Source organism: Nothobranchius furzeri, chromosome 3 (genome assembly GCF_043380555.1).
Source record: "Nothobranchius furzeri strain GRZ-AD chromosome 3, NfurGRZ-RIMD1, whole genome shotgun sequence".
Lineage (NCBI taxonomy): Eukaryota > Metazoa > Chordata > Actinopteri > Cyprinodontiformes > Nothobranchiidae > Nothobranchius > Nothobranchius furzeri.
The window spans coordinates 68,954,767-68,976,885 of NC_091743.1; the positions used below are offsets into that span (position 1 = coordinate 68,954,767).

The 22,119-nt window shown below is 42.5% G+C and overlaps 1 protein-coding gene across 2 annotated transcripts in view; it reads left to right on the plus strand.

Moving 5' to 3' along the window:
* Window positions 1-716: 716 nt before the first annotated feature.
* flnbl (filamin B, like) overlaps window positions 717-22,119 on the plus strand; it is a 43,447-nt gene continuing 22,044 nt past the window's right edge. For both annotated transcript variants that reach the window (XM_015958676.3, XM_015958677.3), the window contains exons 1-15: window positions 717-1,136; window positions 17,385-17,494; window positions 17,576-17,711; window positions 17,806-17,903; window positions 18,024-18,171; window positions 18,744-18,862; window positions 19,096-19,170; window positions 19,290-19,452; window positions 19,524-19,724; window positions 19,812-19,949; window positions 20,029-20,155; window positions 20,839-20,975; window positions 21,050-21,243; window positions 21,482-21,595; window positions 21,853-21,996. In XM_015958676.3, the coding sequence (XP_015814162.3) occupies window positions 845-1,136; window positions 17,385-17,494; window positions 17,576-17,711; window positions 17,806-17,903; window positions 18,024-18,171; window positions 18,744-18,862; window positions 19,096-19,170; window positions 19,290-19,452; window positions 19,524-19,724; window positions 19,812-19,949; window positions 20,029-20,155; window positions 20,839-20,975; window positions 21,050-21,243; window positions 21,482-21,595; window positions 21,853-21,996 (2,196 nt within the window). In that variant the 5' untranslated portion in view covers window positions 717-844. The remainder of the gene's footprint in view (window positions 1,137-17,384; window positions 17,495-17,575; window positions 17,712-17,805; window positions 17,904-18,023; window positions 18,172-18,743; window positions 18,863-19,095; window positions 19,171-19,289; window positions 19,453-19,523; window positions 19,725-19,811; window positions 19,950-20,028; window positions 20,156-20,838; window positions 20,976-21,049; window positions 21,244-21,481; window positions 21,596-21,852; window positions 21,997-22,119) is intronic.

Genomic DNA, 22,119 nt, shown 5'->3' on the forward strand with positions numbered 1-22,119 from the left:
CATCAGGCCGAGTGTCTCGACATACAAACTCCCATCAATCACTCAGACGGAGGATGATCTCATCTTTATTAGGTCCAAACATGTCAAGGGATTACACACACACACACACACATAAAATCTAAGATTTATTTTTTAACAGATTTCACTGTGAAAAGTAAATCAACCATAATCTGCTAAATTTATTAAACCTAGAATTTGTCAAATGCTTTCATATTCTTTGGGATTTGTCTCATAACTTAACTCATTAAAATAATATCTAACTCTGTGACATGATTTTAGTTTGTCTGCTGATAAAGTGAGCGGCATAGTGATAAAGCTTGACCTTTGACCTCTTGCCAGGAGAATCTTGCTCTTGACTGGCCTAAAAAGCAAGGAAAAAACAGACTGGCAGATTATTATTAAATTAACATATTTTAGAAACAATTTAAATTGGAAATGTAAAGTAACTTTCACACAAATCTCTTTCTTGGAGAACATGTTAAAGAATTTTTGAAAGGTTTAATGACTATCTGATTCATAATTTTTTTAAATTTAGAAACTTAAAAAGAAAAAAGCAACTACATATTTATTAAGAGCAACAAAAACCTCCACGAGGCAGCCTGGGTAAAAATTTGCTGACGTCTGAACCAATAAGAATAGTTCTGAGAATTCCGAGCTGACATGAACGCAGCAGTGTTGTTTAAAGTCTCGGTGAGTCGAAGGAAAAACTTCAAACTAAGTTGAGGCGACTCCGAGGTAGCACCGCGGGAAGACAAAGCTCGGTCAGCGGCCCAGTTTCCACCACTATTTGCCTCCGTTTGAACAAGAACCGTTACAGGAAAATTGCTGAGAGGAGCGGTGAAAGATGCCGGTCACCGAGAAGGACCTGGCGGAGGACGCTCCGTGGAAAAAGATCCAGCAGAACACCTTCACGCGCTGGATCAACGAGCACCTGAAGTGCGTCAACAAACGGATCGCGGACCTGCAGCTGGACCTGGGCGACGGCCTCCGCCTCATTGCCCTCCTGGAGGTCCTGAGCCAGAAGAACATGTACAGGAAATATCACTCCAGGCCCAACTTCAGGCAGATGAAGCTGGAGAACGTGTCGGTGGCTCTGGAGTTTCTGGAGCGGGAGAACATCAAGCTGGTTTCCATAGGTGAGTCCGAACCGAAACAAATGTCCAAATTCCAGAGTCAGACTTTATCCGGGGGTTTAAGCACTTCACACTACGGCAAATGACGCCGAAGTTTAAAATCTAAACATCTTAACATTCAAAACTGATCATTTAGTGGATTTGTACCCGAATGTGTCCACATTTCCGACTGCCTTTTAAAACCAAAGGCTTTACTTGGGAGTTTGGAATAAAGGCAACAATCAGGAGTTGTTTTCCAAGCGTTCTCTTCAGTCTCCAGGATTTTTTTTAACCATAAATGGTGAACTGAAGCTCATCGCATGTAGAAAAATAAACTTTTAACTTATCTTTTAAGAGATTTACTCGAATAGCTAGACTTTTATAAGTGGAAATAATGATGAGCATTTCTCCAAACTGAAGGCCCAAGTTAGCTAAATATATTTGATGTTTGGCTCTTGAGCTTTACTCTTTTTTTCATCGTAATTTTGGTTTTATATTCAAATTTAAATTTTTATCAAAGCAATTTGTCACACACTTTCCACACAGGACGGTTTATTATAAACGTGAAGCTTCCTTTTTGCTTTGGTTAAACATATTAGATAATCATTTTATTATAAATACATAAATTATGAGAAAACGTCTAATTTGATTTCTTGTGTCAGTTAAAAATGACATTTTCACTATCTTGTACTTGTTTTGGCCTACGTGCCAAGATTTCAACTAATGGGACAAATTAATAAAATGACAAGGTTCATAAAGATAAGTCAGTCTTTGAAAAATGTCTGTAGAAGTTTAACAGAAGAAATGATCCATCTCCCAGCATTCACAGGGAATGATGCGTTCATGGACTGCTGTCTAAAACACTGTTGAGGGGGACACATTTTCAAATGGACTTTAACTTGTTTTGGATAGAAAGTCCTGCTGAGCAGCTTTCCCACAGCCAGAGGACTCCCTGATCTGGCTTTTTAATTTTGTCGCTTTTAAGGACATTTTTATTTCAGTCTTATGGTGGAAAACCAAATTCTGCAGGTGCTCTTAATGAGTAAAATGGGATTAGAGATTTTCTGTCCAGGTTGTTGCTGCAGTCTAGAGTTTTGGGGATTAAACTCGGCAGTGCAGGTCGATGCACGTCTGTCAGGACTGAAGTCTTAATGATGCTGCATTCTTTAGATATTCAAAGAGTGTTTGGTTTTCTCTGGTGTGTTTATGAACAAATGTTGGAGGTGAAGCTTTGTCAGCATCATAGAATGTTTAGATCAGACTTGTCTCTTTTTAACAGAACGTTTTGTTTTAAAATTCCCTCTTATTGACCTTTCCTGATGTTTTCCCCTCTCGCTGCCACCTGCAAGCCAATAGGAGCTCCCAGAGTCTTCTGTTTGTGTTTTTGTGAGAATATTTTCTCATGTTTCTCCCATGCACATCCCCAACATCCATCATTTTAGGCAAACGCTTCTGATCTTCATGAGCCTCTGAGGACCAGATTTGCTCCAACTCGTCCTGTAAGAGTTTAAGAACAAACAAAAGCCATGGGCCCCATCCTCCTTTTTTTGGGGCTGGCTCCTTTTTTTTTTCCTTGTTTGCTGGTCTATTGGATCACAGAAAGCAATGATGAGTTTATTTGGGTTAAAATCAAAATAAGCATCCAGTTTATTGTTTAAAAATTGACATTGTGCCGCAGAGTTGCTGTCTGGTTTCTGTTGATCCTTAAATGCACCAGCTGCTGCATAATCCCATTTTTACTCCCAACCCTGAGGTTTCCTGTGAAGTGTCGGACATTAAATTTGTGCACATGCCCACCTGTAAATGATGCAGACCCACAGATTCAATGGAAGCAAACCCTGCTGTTCAGAACACGTCTTGACGGTGAATGCAGCCTCGTTCTGTGTTTAAACAGATCTACCTTCAGTCAACAAGTCACTTTCTTATGAGTAACCTGCAGTGCTTTTCACATGACTTCATCATCTACCTGTAGTTGCCTGTAGACTAATCCAGGTGTGTCTTGAGATTCCTGAATCTTCTCCAGCAGGTTTTCTTGGTGTGAAATTAAGTCAAACTTGGATCAAAGTGCAGCAAAAAAAAAAAAAAAAAAATTAAACAAGAATAGAATGCATTTGGTGATTACAAAAAAAAACACAAAGTTTAGGAAGTCTGGATCAGTTGGGTGGCTCTGGTCCTCAGAGGGAGTTAAAAGATGGCGGTAAAACATTTAAGATCAGTTCAGTAGCCACAAGCAAACCCGATAAAGAGAACAGAACTGTTCTGGATTAGAGTGCGTTATTATTTTTTTTTGTTTTTCACCAGAACAGTAGCTGTGTTTCAGGCTGATCTCTAATCTGAAGACCTGAAACATCTGAGATGGAGCTAAATGAGTCTCAGCCAAACCAACGCCTCGTCTGTTCCAGAGGCTCGGCGGCCTAAAGGTTCTGAGACCACAGCGGCTGGTTCCTCCTCAGATCTGCTGAATTTTCAGTCTTTCATTTGAGGAGGAAAAACGTTTGACTTCAAGCTCTGAGCCTGAAAAGTGATGAAATGGAGACGAGGTCAGAGGGCGTTCAGCAGCCAGGAGCTTTGGGGAGGGGCTAATTATTTTTCCACATCAGGAAATGACTGGCTGGGTGGGACGGACACACACACGAGAATTTTTTTTGGTCGCTTAAAAAATAATTTACATTTTAATAAGTGAATTGTGGTCTTTCTAGTCTTTATAAGAATATTTATTTTAAATTTGGACCTTACCTTATCTAAAAGAGTAAGTCACCCCCAAATCAACTGTATAAATGAGTGTCTAATAGTGCTGTAGACATGAACAGTTGTTTTGGTTTTTAGTCCATCCATCCATCCATTTTCTTCTGCTTGCGTTGAGTCGGGTCACAGGGGCAGCAGCCTAAGCAGGAAGGCCCAGACTTCCCTCTCTCCAGCTACTTGGGCCAGCTCTTCTTGGGGAATCCTGAGGCATTCCCTGGCCAGCAGAGACCTAGTCCCTCCAGCGTGTCCTGGGTCTTTACTTTGGGTCTCCTCCCAGTTGGATGTACCCGGAAAACCTCATCAGAGAGGCGTCCAAGAAGCATCCTTCCCAGATGCCCGAGCCACCTCAACTGGCTCATCTGTTATCTTTATATTTTTCTTGTTATATTTTAGTGCGGCTTAGTCAAAATTTTAAAATTCAGTCTAAAACGGTCATTATTGCTCCCGCTTCAGGTTAAAACTCTGTCATACATTTTTTTTTTAATCAGCCATTCCCATCGGCTAATGGGCACCCACTGACGTTGCTGGTACCGTATTACATGGCTGTGTGGAATGGACTGCAGCCGACTCAACACATCTCCAGCTGGCTCAGCCACTCACGAGCCAATATGAAACCACACATCTCAGAGCCGCTTTCCTCTTTCCGAAAACGCTTCAGAATCGGTCAACTTTATTGTCAATGCCCCAGACCTGAAGCGTAGAAATGTGTGTCTGCAGCACAGCCTGTCCAAGGTTGCACACGCAATACATGTAGAACAAAACCAATACAGGCAGACCACGAGAGCGGCCATCAAGGCTCACTTCCTGACTGCTTAGCCTCTGCAATGTTGGCGTGTGCTTTTGTTAACCGGTTGTTTCTCCGGAGAAAGTCTGAAGACGTCAGCATCACGTCCTCTCTCTTGGTCCGCCAGGTGATTTCTCCTTTTGGCGTGTTTTAATAAAGTGTGGGTTGAGTAAGACCCTGGTAGGGGGGTGATTTGCTCTTATGAATAAGGTATTCACACGTTCATCTGTGTTCATTACTTTATCTTTAGTTCCTGATGCATTTAAACTCACCAGTCATCGGTCACAACACTTTTTACATTTTGATCCTGCAGATGTTGTTAAACTGTCTCGGATAAAACATGTTGGAGAGGTTTTCTGAAGGGCGTGGCTTCGTTCTGACTAGAGGTCCGTCTGATTCTGGGAATTTACTGTAACAAGTGGAACATCTTTTCTGTGATTCTCCAGGTCTGTAACTGGGCATGCTGGGACACTTCCCGTTTTGGATATTTCACCTCCGTGAGGGGAAGGGTAGAGTAGAAGGGTGGAGCCGGATGAGGTGTGGGAAAGGACTGCCTGATGTCACTGCTGGGAAATCTAAACCTTCTGCAAACATATTCTAAAACTGGCATGACTTTTTATTTTATTACTTTTCCTTACGATTTTTACACGACTTGGTCAAGAGTTTTTATCAGGATGTGTTATTATAAATGTGCTTGTTCTGGTGCTTAAAAAGCTCACGAAAAAATGTGCAAGGGTCAACTCGACAGAGATGGGAGATTAGCCTGGATTAAAAATGAGGTGTTTAAGGTCACTTCGAAGGAGTAGGAAAAGTAAACTCTGGTTTGAAAGGAATTCCTCTCCAGAAATCAAGTTATGAGAGAACAATAAAGTGTGTGTGTGTGTGTGTGTGTGTGTGTGTGTGTGTGTGTGTGTGTGTGTGTGTGTGTGTGTGTGTGTGTGTGTGTGTGTGTGTGTGTGTGTGTGTGTGTGTGTGTGTGTGTGTGTGTGTGTGTGTGTGTGTGTGTGTGTGTGTGTGTGTGTGTGTGTGTGTGTGTGTGTGTGTGTGTGTGTGTGTGTGTGTGTGTGTGTGTGTGTGTGTGTGTGTGTGTGTGTGTGTGTGTGTGTGTGTGTGTGTGTGTGTGTGTGTGTGTGTGTGTGTGTGTGTGTGTGTGTGTGTGATTTCTTTTTCAGAGATTCCGTGAGATGTGTTTCCATTAGTTTGCATTTTGTCCCTTTATTTTTTTTTGTGCAGATCTAAATTCTCTCCCTTGTGTGACAAGTCATTCCTGAACCTTTTGTAGAATTATTTTTTTCTCTCAGCTGAGGCGAGTCATTTTTGTTGAAAATGAAGGCAGAATCTCTTTCACAGAAACTAGAATGAGCTGAAACTCTTCAGTCACTTTGTTTTCCCTGTTACTATAATGAAAACACACACACACAGGCATGGAGGAGTGATTGATAACAGTGAAAAGCTTCTCAAGGTCGGAGGAGTAAAGCACATTCCACCTGTTGTCACGGAGACGTCTGTAAGCAAATCCACTGATTGGCTGCAGTGATCTGGAGCGCTTTGTGGCCATGAAGAGGTGGTTTCACATAACCTCAGACCTGCTCCAAGAGGCGTTTGGGTACCTTCAGGGAAAAAAAAAACATAGCTGGTTTTACCTGATTTGTTGTGAATTCCTCTAAAGTCAGACCTGATTGTTGATCAGTTATTCTTACGGCCTGTGAGGCTTTGATGCGGGCAACTTCCAGTCCGCATTCGTTTACATTGAGATGATGCAATCCCTTCACGCAAATAATCTTATGGGCTTGTAGAGACAGAAAACATGTTAACACCAGCTATCGCAGCTCAAATGGGATACCTTTACAGTCCTTTATCTATTGCAGCAGAGGGGTGGGAGCTAACACACTGTAGCATTTTTAGCTAGTTGGCTACAGCGATGCAATAAATAATCTTAAGTTCTGGAGCTAATCAGTACCTGCATTGTAAGAAGGTTGGTCGTGTTTTGTTGAAAGCGGTGGGACACAATCTTGTATATAAACAGATGTAGAGCTGAGTCAAAGCCTTAAATCCCTCGTCACCAAGCCTGGGTTTTAGCTTCTGCATCAGGATGGCTCTTGCAGGGTAATAACAGCAGTCTCAATGCATGTTGCATTATAACTATTCAGAGTTGCATTATAACTATTCAGAGTTGCATTATAACTATTCAGAGTTGCATTATAACTATTCAGAGTTGCATTATAACTATTCAGAGTTGCATTATAACTATTCAGAAAGTTGAACACAAGAAATCTTACCTGTTCTCATGAGACTGCTGTTAAATGGTCTTACTACCCGGCTTCTCTACCGCAGAGGTTTGTCATATCCCAACAACAACGTAAGATGTGGGTATTCCCCTCTAGGTTTTTCACAACACAATTAAACAAAGGCACATATAAAACTTGTGGTGGTTTTCCAGCCACATCCTTCTGGATTCCTCATCTCTGGAGAGGCAATGAAAACCGTATCGACACTCGCAGCTACACTCTTTATGCTCCGAGGTGCATGTTCTAAACATCGCCTTTGCAGCCACAAATTTGATTTATTTTTCAGTTGTTTGGACAACAGCAAATGGCACAACATCTTCCAAAACCATGCACATACATTTTTCAGTGGTAAAAATTTTAATTAAACGGCCAGTAGCAACAAACTTTACATGCAAACCAATGGGTTTGCACTACTTCGGTATCTGGGCGGATGTTGCTCACATCATCGTTTCTCCATAAGGTACGTTCCTCTGCAGTAAAAATGGTGTTGATCTGGTCAGTTTTGTGGATGAAGGAGCTGATCCATCCTACCCTTGGGCGTGATCTTTCAGATTCTGATTAAGATCCAGAGTCGTCCTCAGGCAAAACGTTGAAAGTTCAGGTGAGGAGCTCTGACACCTGGATGAAGCTCAGTCAGCTGAACTGGTTGGAGGTTTTCCCACTGGAAGGAAAGCCTGATGATTATAATACATCCATCCTGGTGCGGGAATGCCTTGGAATCCTCCAGAAGGAGTTGGGAAATTTTTACTGAGGAAAGATGTCTGAGATTTCCCTCCTGGACCTGTCGCCTCCTGATCTTTGGAGAATGGAAATCATTTTACTCAGACTTTATTTTTATCTTCTGAATGTTGATCAGAAGTCCTTTTCTTCTCTTGCATCATCATCGTTTCTGATGGATCCAAAAATCAACACCATATCTCAGTCTTCGTATTCAGACCAGGATCCGGTCTGGGAACGTCTTCAGGCTGCTGGAGGCTCTGGTTTCCCACGACAGCTGCTGGTTTTGGGAGGAATTTTAAGAAGTGGCGTTGGAATAATAAGCAAATTAAGGCTTGAAGGACTTAAGCATTTTCTCATTGAATGACGGAAGCGTCCTCCTGGGACTTTATTACAGCCATTACGACACAACGTTTCAATTGGCTTCATGGTTCAGCTGGTGGACCAACAGAAGCGTCACATCATGTTTAAGTTGCAGAACAACTTTCCATTTGTTTTAGAAATTAGATTTGGTTAATTCTTTTTCCAAACTCTTTCTGCAGACTGGTGGATTTTCTGGGGTCCAGCCTGAGAACACCTGTACCTAACATTCCTGTCTGACCTGCAGTTCTCTGCCAAAAGCCTCATTCAGGTGTGACTGAGCTGGGAAACTTTCCTTCAAAACTTTTTAAACCCCATAAATGCATTTAGCTGATTTTACTGCAGGTTTTGCATTAAAAGGGTTTTTATTTTGAATGGTTCTTGTGGTAATTTGTCTTTATGTCTTACATTCGGCTCCTTTGCCCACACATCAGTGGTGTTTAGACACTGCTTCTGTTTTAATGCTGGAAACCAGTGATAGCAGATCTAGACCAGCTCTCTGGCAAACGCTGCTTCTCTGCAGAACAAGCATCTTTGTGGAGTTGAAATCTTAATGCACCAGCTTTTTACTGGGTTAAACTTCCCTAATGGGGTTTTCTGACTCTTTCCTAAGGTTGAAATATTAATTGTAGTCACATTATTGAATTTGTCCAAAAGGGCTTGAATCATTGAAACCTTCATGGGTTTAATTAGTGAAATAAACAGCAGCAGCTCATGAAATAAACCTGTTTCAGCATCAGTTGGACTCCTAATCGACCAAATCAAGCTCTTTATCCACTCTTTAGCCTGGTAAACCATCCTATATGAAATATGTATAGTCTGGCCACGACTCGTAGACGGAGCTCAGTTGTGAGGCAGAATCGATGGTTGTCTTTAAAACGATGTCTGCATGCATGCAGTCGGACAGCACCAAGACAAATCCGAGCAACAAAGTGATGTATTCACCACCACGGAGATCGGTCGGGATAGTTTGTCACACCAACCCTGAAGAATCTAATGTGTCCTCTTTTGAAGTAAATGACTTGATTACCTCTATCTGCTCCAACGTTTACCTGACATCTTAGTAGTTTTTCTCCATCCCACATCTGACGTTAAGCACACCCTAAGTTTCTAGAAACGTAGAGTGGTTTGATTGGCTGGACCTAAAATTGTTCGGGCTTAGGTTATTTTGGAGCATGGCTAGACCGACCTGCATAACAAAATATTTTGCTTCTGCTGAGATATCTTTAGATTTCTAGGCTTTTAACAATTTTTGTTTAGATTTCTACCAGTACTGGCAATCTGTCCACAGTGTTTCCCGCCTGTTTGCCCAAAGTAAGGTGGAGATGGAATTAAATCCCCAGGGGGAGCTGGTTGTTTTTGTCTAGCTCGTTACCTCCAGTCATGCAGTTGTCACCTGGTGGCAGCAGGATTCTTGTTGGTTTCTTTGTGCGTTGTCTCTTTGATATCCAGGGTGAAAATCAAACAAACGCAAACTCGTATCGTCTGGGGAAAGCGGCAGACATAGTGGTCAGGTTTGGATGATTATGATCACAGCGCCGGGAAGGTGTCGGATGATGAGCAGGACAGATGTTATGCAGTTTGTTTGTTTGAGCTGCTGGGAATGTTCCTGAATTCCTAGTTTTCTTAAGTTCTAGCTCATGTTTGATTGGTTAATCTAAATTAGACATATCAAAAAACTTCACAGCACTTTTAAAAAGTTGTGTATTTGAAGGAGTATGTGTTTACTTTGACTTTAGTTTGTCAGCAGAAAATGTCCTGCTGGATGAGGAACATGGAGCATTTCTACCTGCAGGGTTTTTATGCTTTTTCATCTAAAGATGCACCAAAATATTGTCTGGTGATTGGAATTGGTCATAGAGCACACTGATCAGTGAACAGCCAATCTCCAACTCAGATGTTTTTTTTATATTTTTTTTATCATCTTTTCTGGTCCCTGAATGCACAATTACTAACCAAAAATCTGACTGTTTCCTGATCTGTGAACTCTCCACTAATCCTGGTATTGGTGCTACTGCTAGAGCCAACTCATGCTAGCAGTAGCAGATTTGACTTAATTTCCAGAAATGTTATGTTATGTTGTCTTTTGGATCGAAACGGGTCACAATGTGAATCTGTACCGGCCCTAAAAACCCAGTATTGGTGCATTTCTGCCTTTAGGTCTTTAGCGTTGTGAATGTTCGCTTTAATTATCTGGGAACATCTTTGTATTGTTCTTCATCCCATTAAGTCATAAAAATAATTGTCCTCAACAAATCAGCTGCATGGCTCATCACTGCAACAGGAAGTAGATTGTTTCTCAAAGGTTTTAAATCCACTAAATGCTCAGAACAAAACTATGTGGAGAAGTTTGATCCAGAGTCTCCCCTGGGATTTGGCCCTTGAAATAAAACCAGTTGTGTCAGATGTTTGAGCCTCATTGCCGGTCTTTGCCATGCGGTTGAGGAATGCATGATGTCAGCGACAGAAGTACAAACGTTTGTGTGGTTGCAGTGGTTTAGTGAGATTGTTGGATGATAATCACAGCGGTGAACCTCCTGCAGCCTGGCTCGGCTACAAACATCCTCCTCTAGCTTTTCTTCTTCTGGTCTTCCTTCCTTCCATCTTGGATCAGCATTTGAACAGCCTTTTGTTTAAACATGGCGTGTGATCATGATTTAAATATGAAACTTAGTTCTGGCATCGGTTTGCATGAAATCAAATTTACATAATGGCTTTTTAAATCTTTTATTAAACAGGTTTTTCAATCTCATGTCTCACCCTTCCTTCCTGCATGTTGGGTCTGGTTCTGATGACCTTATATCCTGGGAACCGGCAGGATGAGGTCATACAAAGTCCGAGATGGTACGGCTCCCATCTACCTGAATCCTCTTGCAAAGGCTTACGTCTCAGCCCGGCCGCTCCGGTCATCACAGGATCGTCTGCTGGCAATGCCTTCACCACGCTCAGGACAATCCAGCCTCTCTCATGCATCGTTCCACAAATCTGGAATGACCTACCAAGCACTACCAGAACAGCGGCTTCCTTTTCAATTTTCAAGAAACTCCTGAAGACGCTGCTCTTTGGAGAGCATCTTCTTAACTAGCACCCTCCACTCCTTGTTCCCTCCTCTCCATGATTGATGTCAAGTTGTTGTTGTTGTTGTTGTTAGCCTCAAGGGCAACATGCCGATTATCACTTCACTTGTAAGTCGCTTTGGACAAAAGCGTCTGCTAAATACATAAACATAAACATACCGGGCTAAACGCTGCCGTGTGTTTGTTTATTCATGAGAACATCGTGCCAGATGTTAATGACAGGGCAGAATCAGCCCCATTAGTGCACTCTTGTGGCTCCTCAAGCATCAGGCGTTTATTTTATTTTATTTTTTAGTTCTGGTTGCTTTTGTTCTGGAGCTTGTTCTGGAAGTTGTGTGACCCTCGCCTCCTCAGAAACCTGAGCTCCTGCTTCGGTACGGGTCCCTCTCCGTGTTCCTTAATGCTTTTCTGGTTCGCTCACTTCAGATCCTTGTGAAAACCTCTCTGAGATTGGAGACCAAGTCTTCCTCAGTCTTTGATCATCCTTTAACTTCCTTCATCCCTGCAGCTATTTGCATCCAACCAAAACCAGATTAAAGGCAGTCGGGAACAGAATGACACACACTCTTGAGTCCCTTCTCACCACTCATTACTCAAATCAGAGACATTAAAGGCGTCTCGTCTGGGTTTCTGGCTGTAATCTGAGCAGTTCTGCTGGAATCACCCCCTCTGAGATGCTGGTGCATGAGTCATCTGACTCTAAAACAATCATTTAGTCTTTTTTTGTTTGTGTCATCAGCAGGTAAATTATTACTTTATGAAAGTTAAAGATGCCCCAGAGATAAGTCTGAATATTTCAATCTGCAAACATTCGGCATGATCGGCCAGATCATTTAGTACATTTTTAGGGGGGCATTTAAAATATTTTTGTGCCTTTGAGGTTAACTGGTATTGGCCCTTCTACCCAGAATGTGTAATATAATTGCATCCCAAACTACAAGATACATATTTAAAATAAACAGGAAGCAGTTTTTTAAATTTCCCGAAGTTAAAACAACTCCACGTTGAATTTGTTTAAAATGTGATGAACCTTCATGATTTCAGGAACCAGGAAAACATTGGATTTTTAGAATTAGATGTTTAGCAATGGCGTGTTCACTAAATCATCTTTTGATTTGATAGAATTTTTTATTTGGAGGAGTATTTGCACATTTAACTAGATGATTTCTATGAACGTGGTTTTTAGATATTGGTACAAATTCATTTTTTTTTATTCAGCTCAAATCTTTTCTGCAGGTTTATTAAAGCTCCCAGCATGAGAGAAACACGAATCAGCTTCTGTCCTGATTCATAAGAGTTTCATCACTGCTTTGCTTAATGTCCAGCAACAGTTTGATTCTTTTTTTTTTTTTTCAATCTATGCAGATTTTGGTTAAACAGAAAATGAGGTTGAAGGAAATAAAGTCCTTTACATAGATTATCAAGCAGAATCTGATCCGAGATCCATTTTTTAGTGGAGTGAGTGTTCAGATCTCACATCTAAAAAAATCAATTTTTGATCGGTTAAATCCTGAGTAGTTCTCCATCCTGTTGATGGCAGGTAGTGCTTTTATTTAGAAGGGTTTAAACTCTGCACACTTTATCTTCAGCATCCCCTCTAGCTTTTAAGCTGTGTTCAGAATAAAATTGGCCTGAAAATTGACTCCAGACTTTTGTTTTGGTTTGAGTCTGTTGTAAATTTGTTGTGCAGGAAGCTGAACGTGTGAGTGATCATGCTCGTTGGTACATCTGTGCGTGAGATGAAGTCGTGACTGTGGAGGTGAAGTCATGGAGCAGAAACTCTGTGTTATGACCTAGATGTCGACCTGCTTCTGCAGATTTTAAAACATAAGAAAAGAGCTATAAAGAGGGATGGTTTCCACAGCCTCATATCTGCTGACCACACTGTTTATATGACACAGTTGCATTTGTTTAAACTGCAAAAAGATTGTGAAATTCATGCATTTTAGTCACGAGTTTTATCTTGAATTGTTTCAACATTTTGACTTGATCAGAACAAAAGGTTAATTTTATTTTTAATCTGTCACACTGTCATTTCCTTGTTCTCATTCTTTTTCCACAGTTTTTGTTTCAAAGTCGCAGAAAAAAAAACCCGAAGAACTATTTGAGTTCGATTCTGGACACACCAGAGCTCAGTGGCTAATCTGGATTTGGTTTCCTGATATTTTGAAAACATTCAGAGCTCAAGTAACACCAAATTCATCCGACAAACTAGGAAATTCAGACCCTTTGCAAATGCTTTGGGATGTTTTGGAGACTTGATCAGGAATGCAGTCCAGAGGAAAAACTGGAAACCAGAGTAGAAGTCTATTAGAACTTTGTTCTCAGAAATTATGTTTTTCCTGAATGACTAACATTTGCTAAGTTCTCCGCTGGTTTTTGGTGGTGTAATACTAGTATTCCCAGTGTTTATTAAAGGCGTGATTGAAGTAAAATTGCAGAGCAGGTTCTGAGTCTGCTGTCGGCTGATTCTGTAACTTCCTGTGCAGAACAGGGTGTGCCACGCTGATAAGAGGCATTTTGTTCCAGCCTGATTCACCTTTATATACACACCCACAAACACACACACTCCATCTCACTTTCCATTTCTTCTCAAACACATTCAGGTTTGCCTCCTTTGCCCCTCCCACTTATTTCACCCACATTACCACCTTGTTGTTTTCCGTAGCAACAAGCCAACAAATCAACTGGTATCTACAGGAGCAGCAGCTTTCTGAGAGGCATCTGTGATGGTAAATGTGAGGATGTGTGGGTCAAGGAGGCTGCAGCCAGCTGATGTTCAGCTGAGCTCTGCTGTAGTAAATGCTGGGTGGAAACGGAAAATAACAGATTTGGTTCTAAAATGGATCAGCCACTAGCTGGTTAAAAGCTGGCTGTAGATGTAGTTAAATCAACTAAATGACAGGTTGGAGATCAGACCAGAGACTATGATGGGTAGAGGTTTAAACCTGATGCTCCCCCCCCCCCCCCCCCCCCACCTCCACCTTTAGATGCAGAGCTAAGTCTGGGTCACATGAGAAGGATGGAGGGCCTGATGAAGTGGAGAAATTGGGGTTCCAGGAACAGATTATTAAAGCCGGAAACTCAACACAGATCTGGACACTTTAGATGCCACGGAGAACATTACTCACACACACACACACACACACACACACACACACACACACACACACACACACACACACACACACACACACACACACACACACACACACACACACACACACCACTATTAAACTGTTGACCTTAGGGTGAACAATAGGCTGCTATGGCGACAGCCTCATTAGCCTCAGACATGTCCACAAAGATTCATTCAAAACAAAACCGCTCTGACGAAACCAAATGCTTCATTTTCAGTTATCATCGAAAGACTGCTCATCCAGCTTTAATAAAATCAAACTTAAGTTTGTGATTTTGGAGCCCAAATAAGTAAACAAACATCCATAAACTACACTAGTGCAACTGACTGGATCAAAAACCACAAAGTGTTATGTGATTGTGAGTTTAGTCAGTATGCTGACTGAGCTCAGCTCTGGGAGGTTTCGGGGTTAAAGGTCACTCCTGCACACTAACGGGATGTTGGCTCACAGTGACACACACACACACACAACTAAAACTCAAAGGTGGATGTCACACTGATGAATTAGAAGAGAGGAAAGCGTATGGAGAGGAAATGTAGGATCAGGATGTCGTAAACCCTCTTGGATGTTTTCTACGCTACGTCATTCCACCGGGGGTGGGGTGTGTGAGTGTGTATGAGTTATTGTGTTACCAGGGGCGAGGCAGCAGCAGCCTAAACCTGAGCTAATGAAACCCATTTGGATCAAGAATTTTCTCGCAGCAGATCTGCCGATCGCACCAGTAAACCTGTCAAGTTGTCTTGCTGCAGCAATCAGAACTGTAGCACGATTGGTGGGTGAGCTTTTACTTTGAAAACCAGCTGCTGTGCAGGCAAAAAGTAAATAAATTGTTTGATTTTCACTCAGTGGTGAACTGGGAATCCATGCAGAAATTTTTTTGCTTTTGTTTTTGTGAGATGAATGCAGAATAGAGCTCCGGACGTCACGTGGTTCTCAGAGTAGACGCCATGTTGGCAGGCAACAAAGGTGAACAAAATGAACGGGATCAGCTTGGATTTTACTCCGTCGGAGTTTACTTCACACTTTAAAACCAAGGAAATCGTTGTATATAGTCAGAAATTAGACTAAACATCTCCGACCCTTACCATGCCCCTGGGATACTTTTTAAAAATGCCAGAAGCTGTCAGAGCGGACCTCTTACCGGATTATAGATGCCCTGGCATTTATAATTTATAAAACTGATTAAACAAAAACACAAATAACGTATTTAAATGCAAGTAGTTTAAATAGAGTGCTGTGCTGTTTGAATGTATAAACTGAGCGCCAAGAAAAATCACTAGTCTGATTTTCTTTTTCTTCCGTGAATAAAATAAATATATCAGGCAGGAGCGTCTCAGGATCTGTCTGAGATCTGTCTCGGTGAGATGGATAATAGCAATCCAAAGTGCTTTTTATGTGTGATCTGACAATTGATCAACCATTGCTTAAAAATTAAATACAGCTTAGCCGGTTAATTGCTGTGATCATAAGACACGTAAACGGCAGCACGCAGAAACACGAGGCAACGTTTTACGTGATGTTTACTTGTTGCTATGAGTAATAAGACAGAAAAAGCCACGCCAAAATAATTTTAGGAAGCCCACTAAGAATCGTAATAAAAGCATTTAAAATAAATACCATACACAGTCGAGGAAACGTTTAAGTACCTGATATGAAGTGGTCGCTGCATAAGTGAAAACCTTTACTCTCGGGATCCCACAGTTTCATTTTAGCCCGGTCACTAGCGCGTTTTATTACAATGATCCAATGTTTGCGGCATTCCCAATCTTGGGGAATCCTGTAGAAGGCACTTCCCTTATCTCGTCCGCGTCTGTTCTGGCATCCTGGGATACAACAGGAATCCACCATGTTTACCGTTTGAGTTTTCTGACAATAACAAATAGCCCAGCTGCGGGCTTCTACCTGCCAAGATGGCGCCGTTTCAATTTGAACTGTTGCATGCCGGGAGAAGTGACGTCAACTCCCAGAGCTCTATATTGGCATTAAATTACAAAAGTAAAAATAATAAATATTGCGCTAAAATTAGGTGTCATGGTAGAGACTCGTTTTAAAAGGTTAAAAAACCAGAATGGATTTGATCTGAGTTCATTGGTTTCTGAAATTATTCTGAACTGCTGTGTCTTATTTTGGCCCAAAAAGGGAGCCTAAGTCACACCCATCTACTTCTGGACTATGGGTCCCCGAAAGAATTAAAAATTAAGGCAAGTCAAAGGGGCTAAAAATGCTATATTCTCATTTCGCTTATATATTTGATTAACATATATTTATAACTTATTTATAATTCATAATAATTTATAATATGTACGATGGATTTCACATGCCATGAAATTTAAAGACACATTTTGAAGCCAAGAAAACGCGTATTTTCGAACAGGATGAAATGTTTTTTTTTAAAGTTTTGTTTGAAAGTTAGTCCTGGACTACAAATGCGCTTTACCAAAGTGATGTCACCAAACCAGACGGGGGGGGGGGGGGGGGGATCAAAGGGAAAATGGTTGTAAGTTCAGCCTTCAGGAGGAAAGAGCCACCATAAATCTAGCCACAAGGAGAGTAGCGGCTACGCTAGGGGAGAGGAGATTCTGTGGTGAGGATATATATATGTGACGTACGGACGTCTCGTTTGTAGTCATGCTAAATATGAACTTTTACAAGCTGATAAATCTCAAAGTACGTGATTGGTGTGGTCGAAACCCCCATTTAATTTTCATTTAAACTGAAGTACAACATGTGTGAGATCCAGGGTCTAAAACAAAGCAGATTAGAAAATGTCTCTTTTAGCCCCGTTGACTTGCTTTCGTTCTTCCGGGGACCCATGAGCCGACCCGAAAGGGAGGAGACTTAGGCTTCCTATGTGGGTCAGTTATCATTAAAACTCATATTTTTAATTTTCATTAGTAGAGATTTGCTTGTGGCGTGGACATGAGGGTGTCCTAACCCTACCCCTAAAGGAAGATTTGGTGGCTTTGTTTTCTGGTTAGACTTAAATTCTGCTGAATAGGGTTTTTGTTTGTCAAATACAAGTGGCATCATCTGAGGAATGATCTGTGATTAACCAAAAGATGCTGAGAAGCATAAAAATACCTGCTTTTTCATATGTGTTCAGATTAAATTGGTGTCAAACATTTTCAGTTCTGACCTGAGATCTGTTTTTCTGTCTTCAGACTCTAAAGCCATTGTAGATGGGAACCTGAAACTGATCCTGGGTCTGGTCTGGACTCTGATCCTGCACTACTCCATATCCATGCCAATGTGGGAGGGTGAGGAAGCAGAGGTAATGGAATCTCGTCTGACCTAAAATTCACCCAGATGAAGAAAAACAATCACGAAAAACGTATAATTTTGTCTTGTTCAGGCAGAGTCAAAGACCCCCAAACAGCGTCTGCTGGGCTGGATCCAACACAAAGTTCCCGATCTGCCGATCAACAACTTCAGTCAGGACTGGAGGAACGGGAAGGCACTGGGAGCACTGGTGGACAGCTGTGCTCCAGGTTTGAAATCCTGCAGAACAGAAGACTAGTTTTTATCAATTGTTTCTTTGTGGCAGTGTGTCGATGCTGAGCTCTGACTGGTCTCTCCTCTCAGGTCTCTGTCCGGACTGGGAGACGTGGGATCCAGTAAAACCAGTAGAGAATGCCACTGAAGCCATGCAGCTCGCTGATGAGTGGCTGGGCATCCCACAGGTAGGCTTCCCTCCCAGGTCTCGCAAACCAGAGGCTTTACTATTGCGTCTCTTCTGCTTACGCCTTTTAGAGATGTTTTTCTTGCCGTAACATTTAATTAGAGCGAGTTGGGGTTTGTAGGTGATTGCTCCAGAGGAGATTATCGACCCCAGTGTGGATGAACAGTCAGTGATGACCTACCTGTCTCAGTTCCCCAAAGCCAAACTAAAGCCTGGAGCTCCACTCAAACCCAAGCTCAACCCAAAGAAGGCCCGCGCTTATGGACCTGGTACACATGCACACACACTTGTTTCCATGTTCTCTTGGGTAAGAGAATGTAATTTCATTTCATTAGAGTGCTGCTGACTACATTTTTTTTTCCCATATCTTGAACTCTGAACCATGACCATCACAACCAAACGCCCAAGAAAAACACGTTTTCAAAATCTTTAAATTAAAAGATCTTTTGTTGCACGGAATTAAGTTTCCTGCAGGAAATAAAACCATTGTAGAGGTGAAAGCAGATGTGATTGGTAATGGGAAACCTGGTCCAACAATGTAAGGAAGTGAGCTGCTGTTTGGGTGGACAATGAGCTGCCCTCACTTGTCTCTCACACACACACACACACACACCACAGTCATCCTGTTTTTCTTCACACTACTTTAAAACATCTAAAAACAATCAGTGGAAGACTACTAAACCTGACCCTCTACTAGGCTTGATTAAACCTAAACTGGTTTTAAATCTTCATAACAAGCTGAATTTGACCTTAAATTCGTCTTTGCTTGGTTAGGACCTAAGCTCATGAGATCAGAACATTTTAGACCCTTTGAAGCTGACTGGATCTGTTTGTGATGAAGGTATCGAGCCGACTGGAAACCAGGTTCTCCGTCCGGCTGTCTTCACCGTGGACACGTTCAGCGCGGGTCAGGGACAAGTCACTGTCTACCTGGACCATCCAGATGGCACCCGAGAGGAGGTAAACGCCTGATTCTGGTCCGACACCCCTGCTGTGTGTCTGAATAAACCAGTGTCATTAACAATTGTCACTTATTTACCATTTTTACCCACATCTTAACAATGTAAGAAACATAATCACAGTGGAGCATAAATACTTTGTTTGGAGTTAAAGTGATTTTGTAGCTCTAAACAAATTAAATTCCATTGTAGACATGAGCTGACTAATGCCATTTTGCTGTTTGCATTAATTAGCTGAAGGCTGAGCCTAACGAGGGAAAGAAGACGTACAGCGTCGTGTACGTTCCTAAGGTCATGGGACCTCACAAGGTAAAAGTGCCTCCGTCTGGAGGCTAAAAACAACTAAATCTGAGTTTCATCTGAAAATGAGTCGTCCGCTGAAATTCCACCTGAAGTTTAATAGTCAAAGAATCTCGTTTGTTTTCCAGGTGACGGTCCTGTTTGCAGGACAGCAGATTCCCAAAAGTCCGTTTGAGGTGAATGTGGACAAGGCGACGGGCGATGCCTCTAAAGTCACGGCCAAGGGTCCGGGAATCGAGCTTGTGGGCAACGTCGCAAATAAACCCACCTACTTCGACATCTACACTGCAGGTGAGGAGACGTTACTCGATGGGGAGGAGGAGAAGAAAAGACTACGTGACCCCATCTTCTTTCCTTGACAGGAGCCGGTACAGGAGATGTGACGGCCATGATCCGAGACCCGCAGAACCGCCAGAATAGCGTGGAGGTGATGATGGAGGATAAAGGTGACAGCGTGTACCGCTGCACCTACCGACCGACGCAGGCCGGACCGCACACAGTCACTGTCACCTTTGGGGGCATGGGGATCCCCCGGAGCCCCTTCAGCGTGGACGTGGGACCTGGTTCATCATTTTTTTCCTCCAAAATCATTTAATATAAACCTTTTTATTTAGCTAATGTCTGACCATTTTATGGGTTTTGTCTCTCAGCCTGCGCTCCAGGCGCCTGCAGGGCAACAGGTCGCGGTCTGCAGCCGTCAGGGTTAAGGGTGAAGCAGATTGGAGATTTTAAAGTGGACACCAGGAATGCTGGAAGTGGAGACCTGAAGGTGCTTGTCAAAGGACCCAGTAAGTGAACTTGGTGTGGAGGCGATCTGAAACTGGGCCAGTTTGTCCTAAAGCAGCAAAACTTTGTTTGTTCTCTCAGAGGCAATCGATGAGCCGCTGAAGCAGCTCTCTAGTCAGGATGGTGTGTTCTCCTACGAGTATTACCCCAGCAGTCCTGGCAAATACACAGTCTCCATCACTTGGGGGGGTCAGCACATCCCAAAGAGGTGAGGATTAGCTCAGAACATTACCTCATCTCATCTGTTTGGATCTGCAGAGGAATGAAGACTTCATGTCCTGTGATCACGCACAACTCCCCCTTCTGAGCAGCAACATGTAATTTAGACATGAATCATATAAACACCAACAGTTCAGTCACAATCCAGGACTGAAACGTCACCAGGAGGAAAGCTCCCACTGGCTCGGATTCATAAAACTAAATTATGGATAGAATAAAAATGTTTAATGGACCAGCTTCAAGCTGGGCCCTGCTGCAGATTTATGACCTGGTGTGGAGTTTTTTCACCAGGTAGGTGACAGTCTTGTTAATAAAACGTTATCCTCTCATGTAAAATCACGTTCCCTGCAGCTGCAGGAGTTGGAGATGTAGCATGAGGCATAAGTTTAAAATCCAGAGAAATGTGATTTATCTGAAGTTCAGGCAGAAAATCTCTAATTTGGTGTGAAGTTTGTTTCTTTTTGGATGAAAAACGGGCATAATCCTACGGGCTGCTCTGTGGATTTGATGTGTGAGAGGGTGGAAGAAGGAAAACACACACACACACACACACACACACACACACACACGTAAAAGCCACATGTTCAGCATACATGGTTTACTGCCACATCAGTAGCCACAGAACTTGGGTAGAATTTCACTCGTTTCCTTCTCTCTATCTCTCTCTCTCAGTCCGTTTGATGTGGCAGTCGGTCCGGAGGCGGGGCCTCAGCAGATCAGGGCCTGGGGTCCTGGTTTGGAGGGAGGCATTGTGGGTAAACCAGCTTCCTTTGTAGTGGAGTCCATTGGCACTGATGTTGGAGTTCTGGGTGAGTTGCAGAACGGGATTAACTTCTCAGGTCGCCCAGACTTCCACCTGATCCGATCTGCGGTTTGTTTGAAGGTTTTGCCATCGAAGGGCCTTCTCAGGCTAAAATTGAGTGTGAGGACCAGAACGATGGCTCATGCGACGTCCGCTACTGGCCAACAGAAGCTGGTGAATATGCGGTCCATGTGACCTGTGATGAGGAGGACATTGAGCACAGCCCCTTCATGGCCTACATCATCCCCGACAATGACGCCAACCACCCTGAGAAGGTTAGTTGTCTTCTGGCTCCCTGACCCACAAAATGGAAAGACTTGTGACTCCAGACATCCCCGGCGAAAACAAACCAACGTTGATTCATAAAAGCTTTTTTCTGTCTTTGGATCATGTCTGTTAGTCAAGCTGGACCAAACCACACTCTTGTGTTCCACGACCCACACTGGCGTCCTGACCCCGCCTGTGACCTCATCTGTTTTAGAATAAAATTGAAGAATATGATTGTTATTGTAGGTTCGGGCGTATGGCCCCGGTCTTGAGAAAACCGGCTGCCTGGCGAACCAACCTGCCGAGTTCACCGTGAAGGCTGAAGGTGCCGGGAAAGGACCTCTGACAGTTACAGCCCAGGTGTGAATCCACATTAACACGGCTAACACGGTTCTTCTGCAGATGTATTTCACACTTGGATACAAGAGTGTACAAAATGTGTTTAGATAAAAAAAAAGGTTTAGTTTTAAATTTTTGTTCAATTTAGATTTCAATAAAAAAGCTTTTAAATGGACTAAACAAGATAAAATCTTTGGATTTAAGAATCTGATCCAAAAAAGTTTTGTGATAATAAGAATCGTAATTGTGGCTTTGTTTGTAATTTTTTCTTTAATTAGGACGCCGACGGGCTCCCTGTGGAGGTGAAGGTCCGTAGTAAAGGTGATGGAGTCTATCAGTGCTCCTACACACCCTCCTCCTCTCTCAAACACACCATCTCCATCACCTGGGGAGGAGTCAGCATCCTTAACAGCCCCTTCAGGGTAAGCAGCCAATCACAGCATCCAGTTACTGCAGGAAATGGAATTAAAATGTTTAGATTAAAGGACGGGATTAAGGCAGGAAGCACCAAGGTTGTAGAGTCAGAGATTTTAATTAAAGCAGAA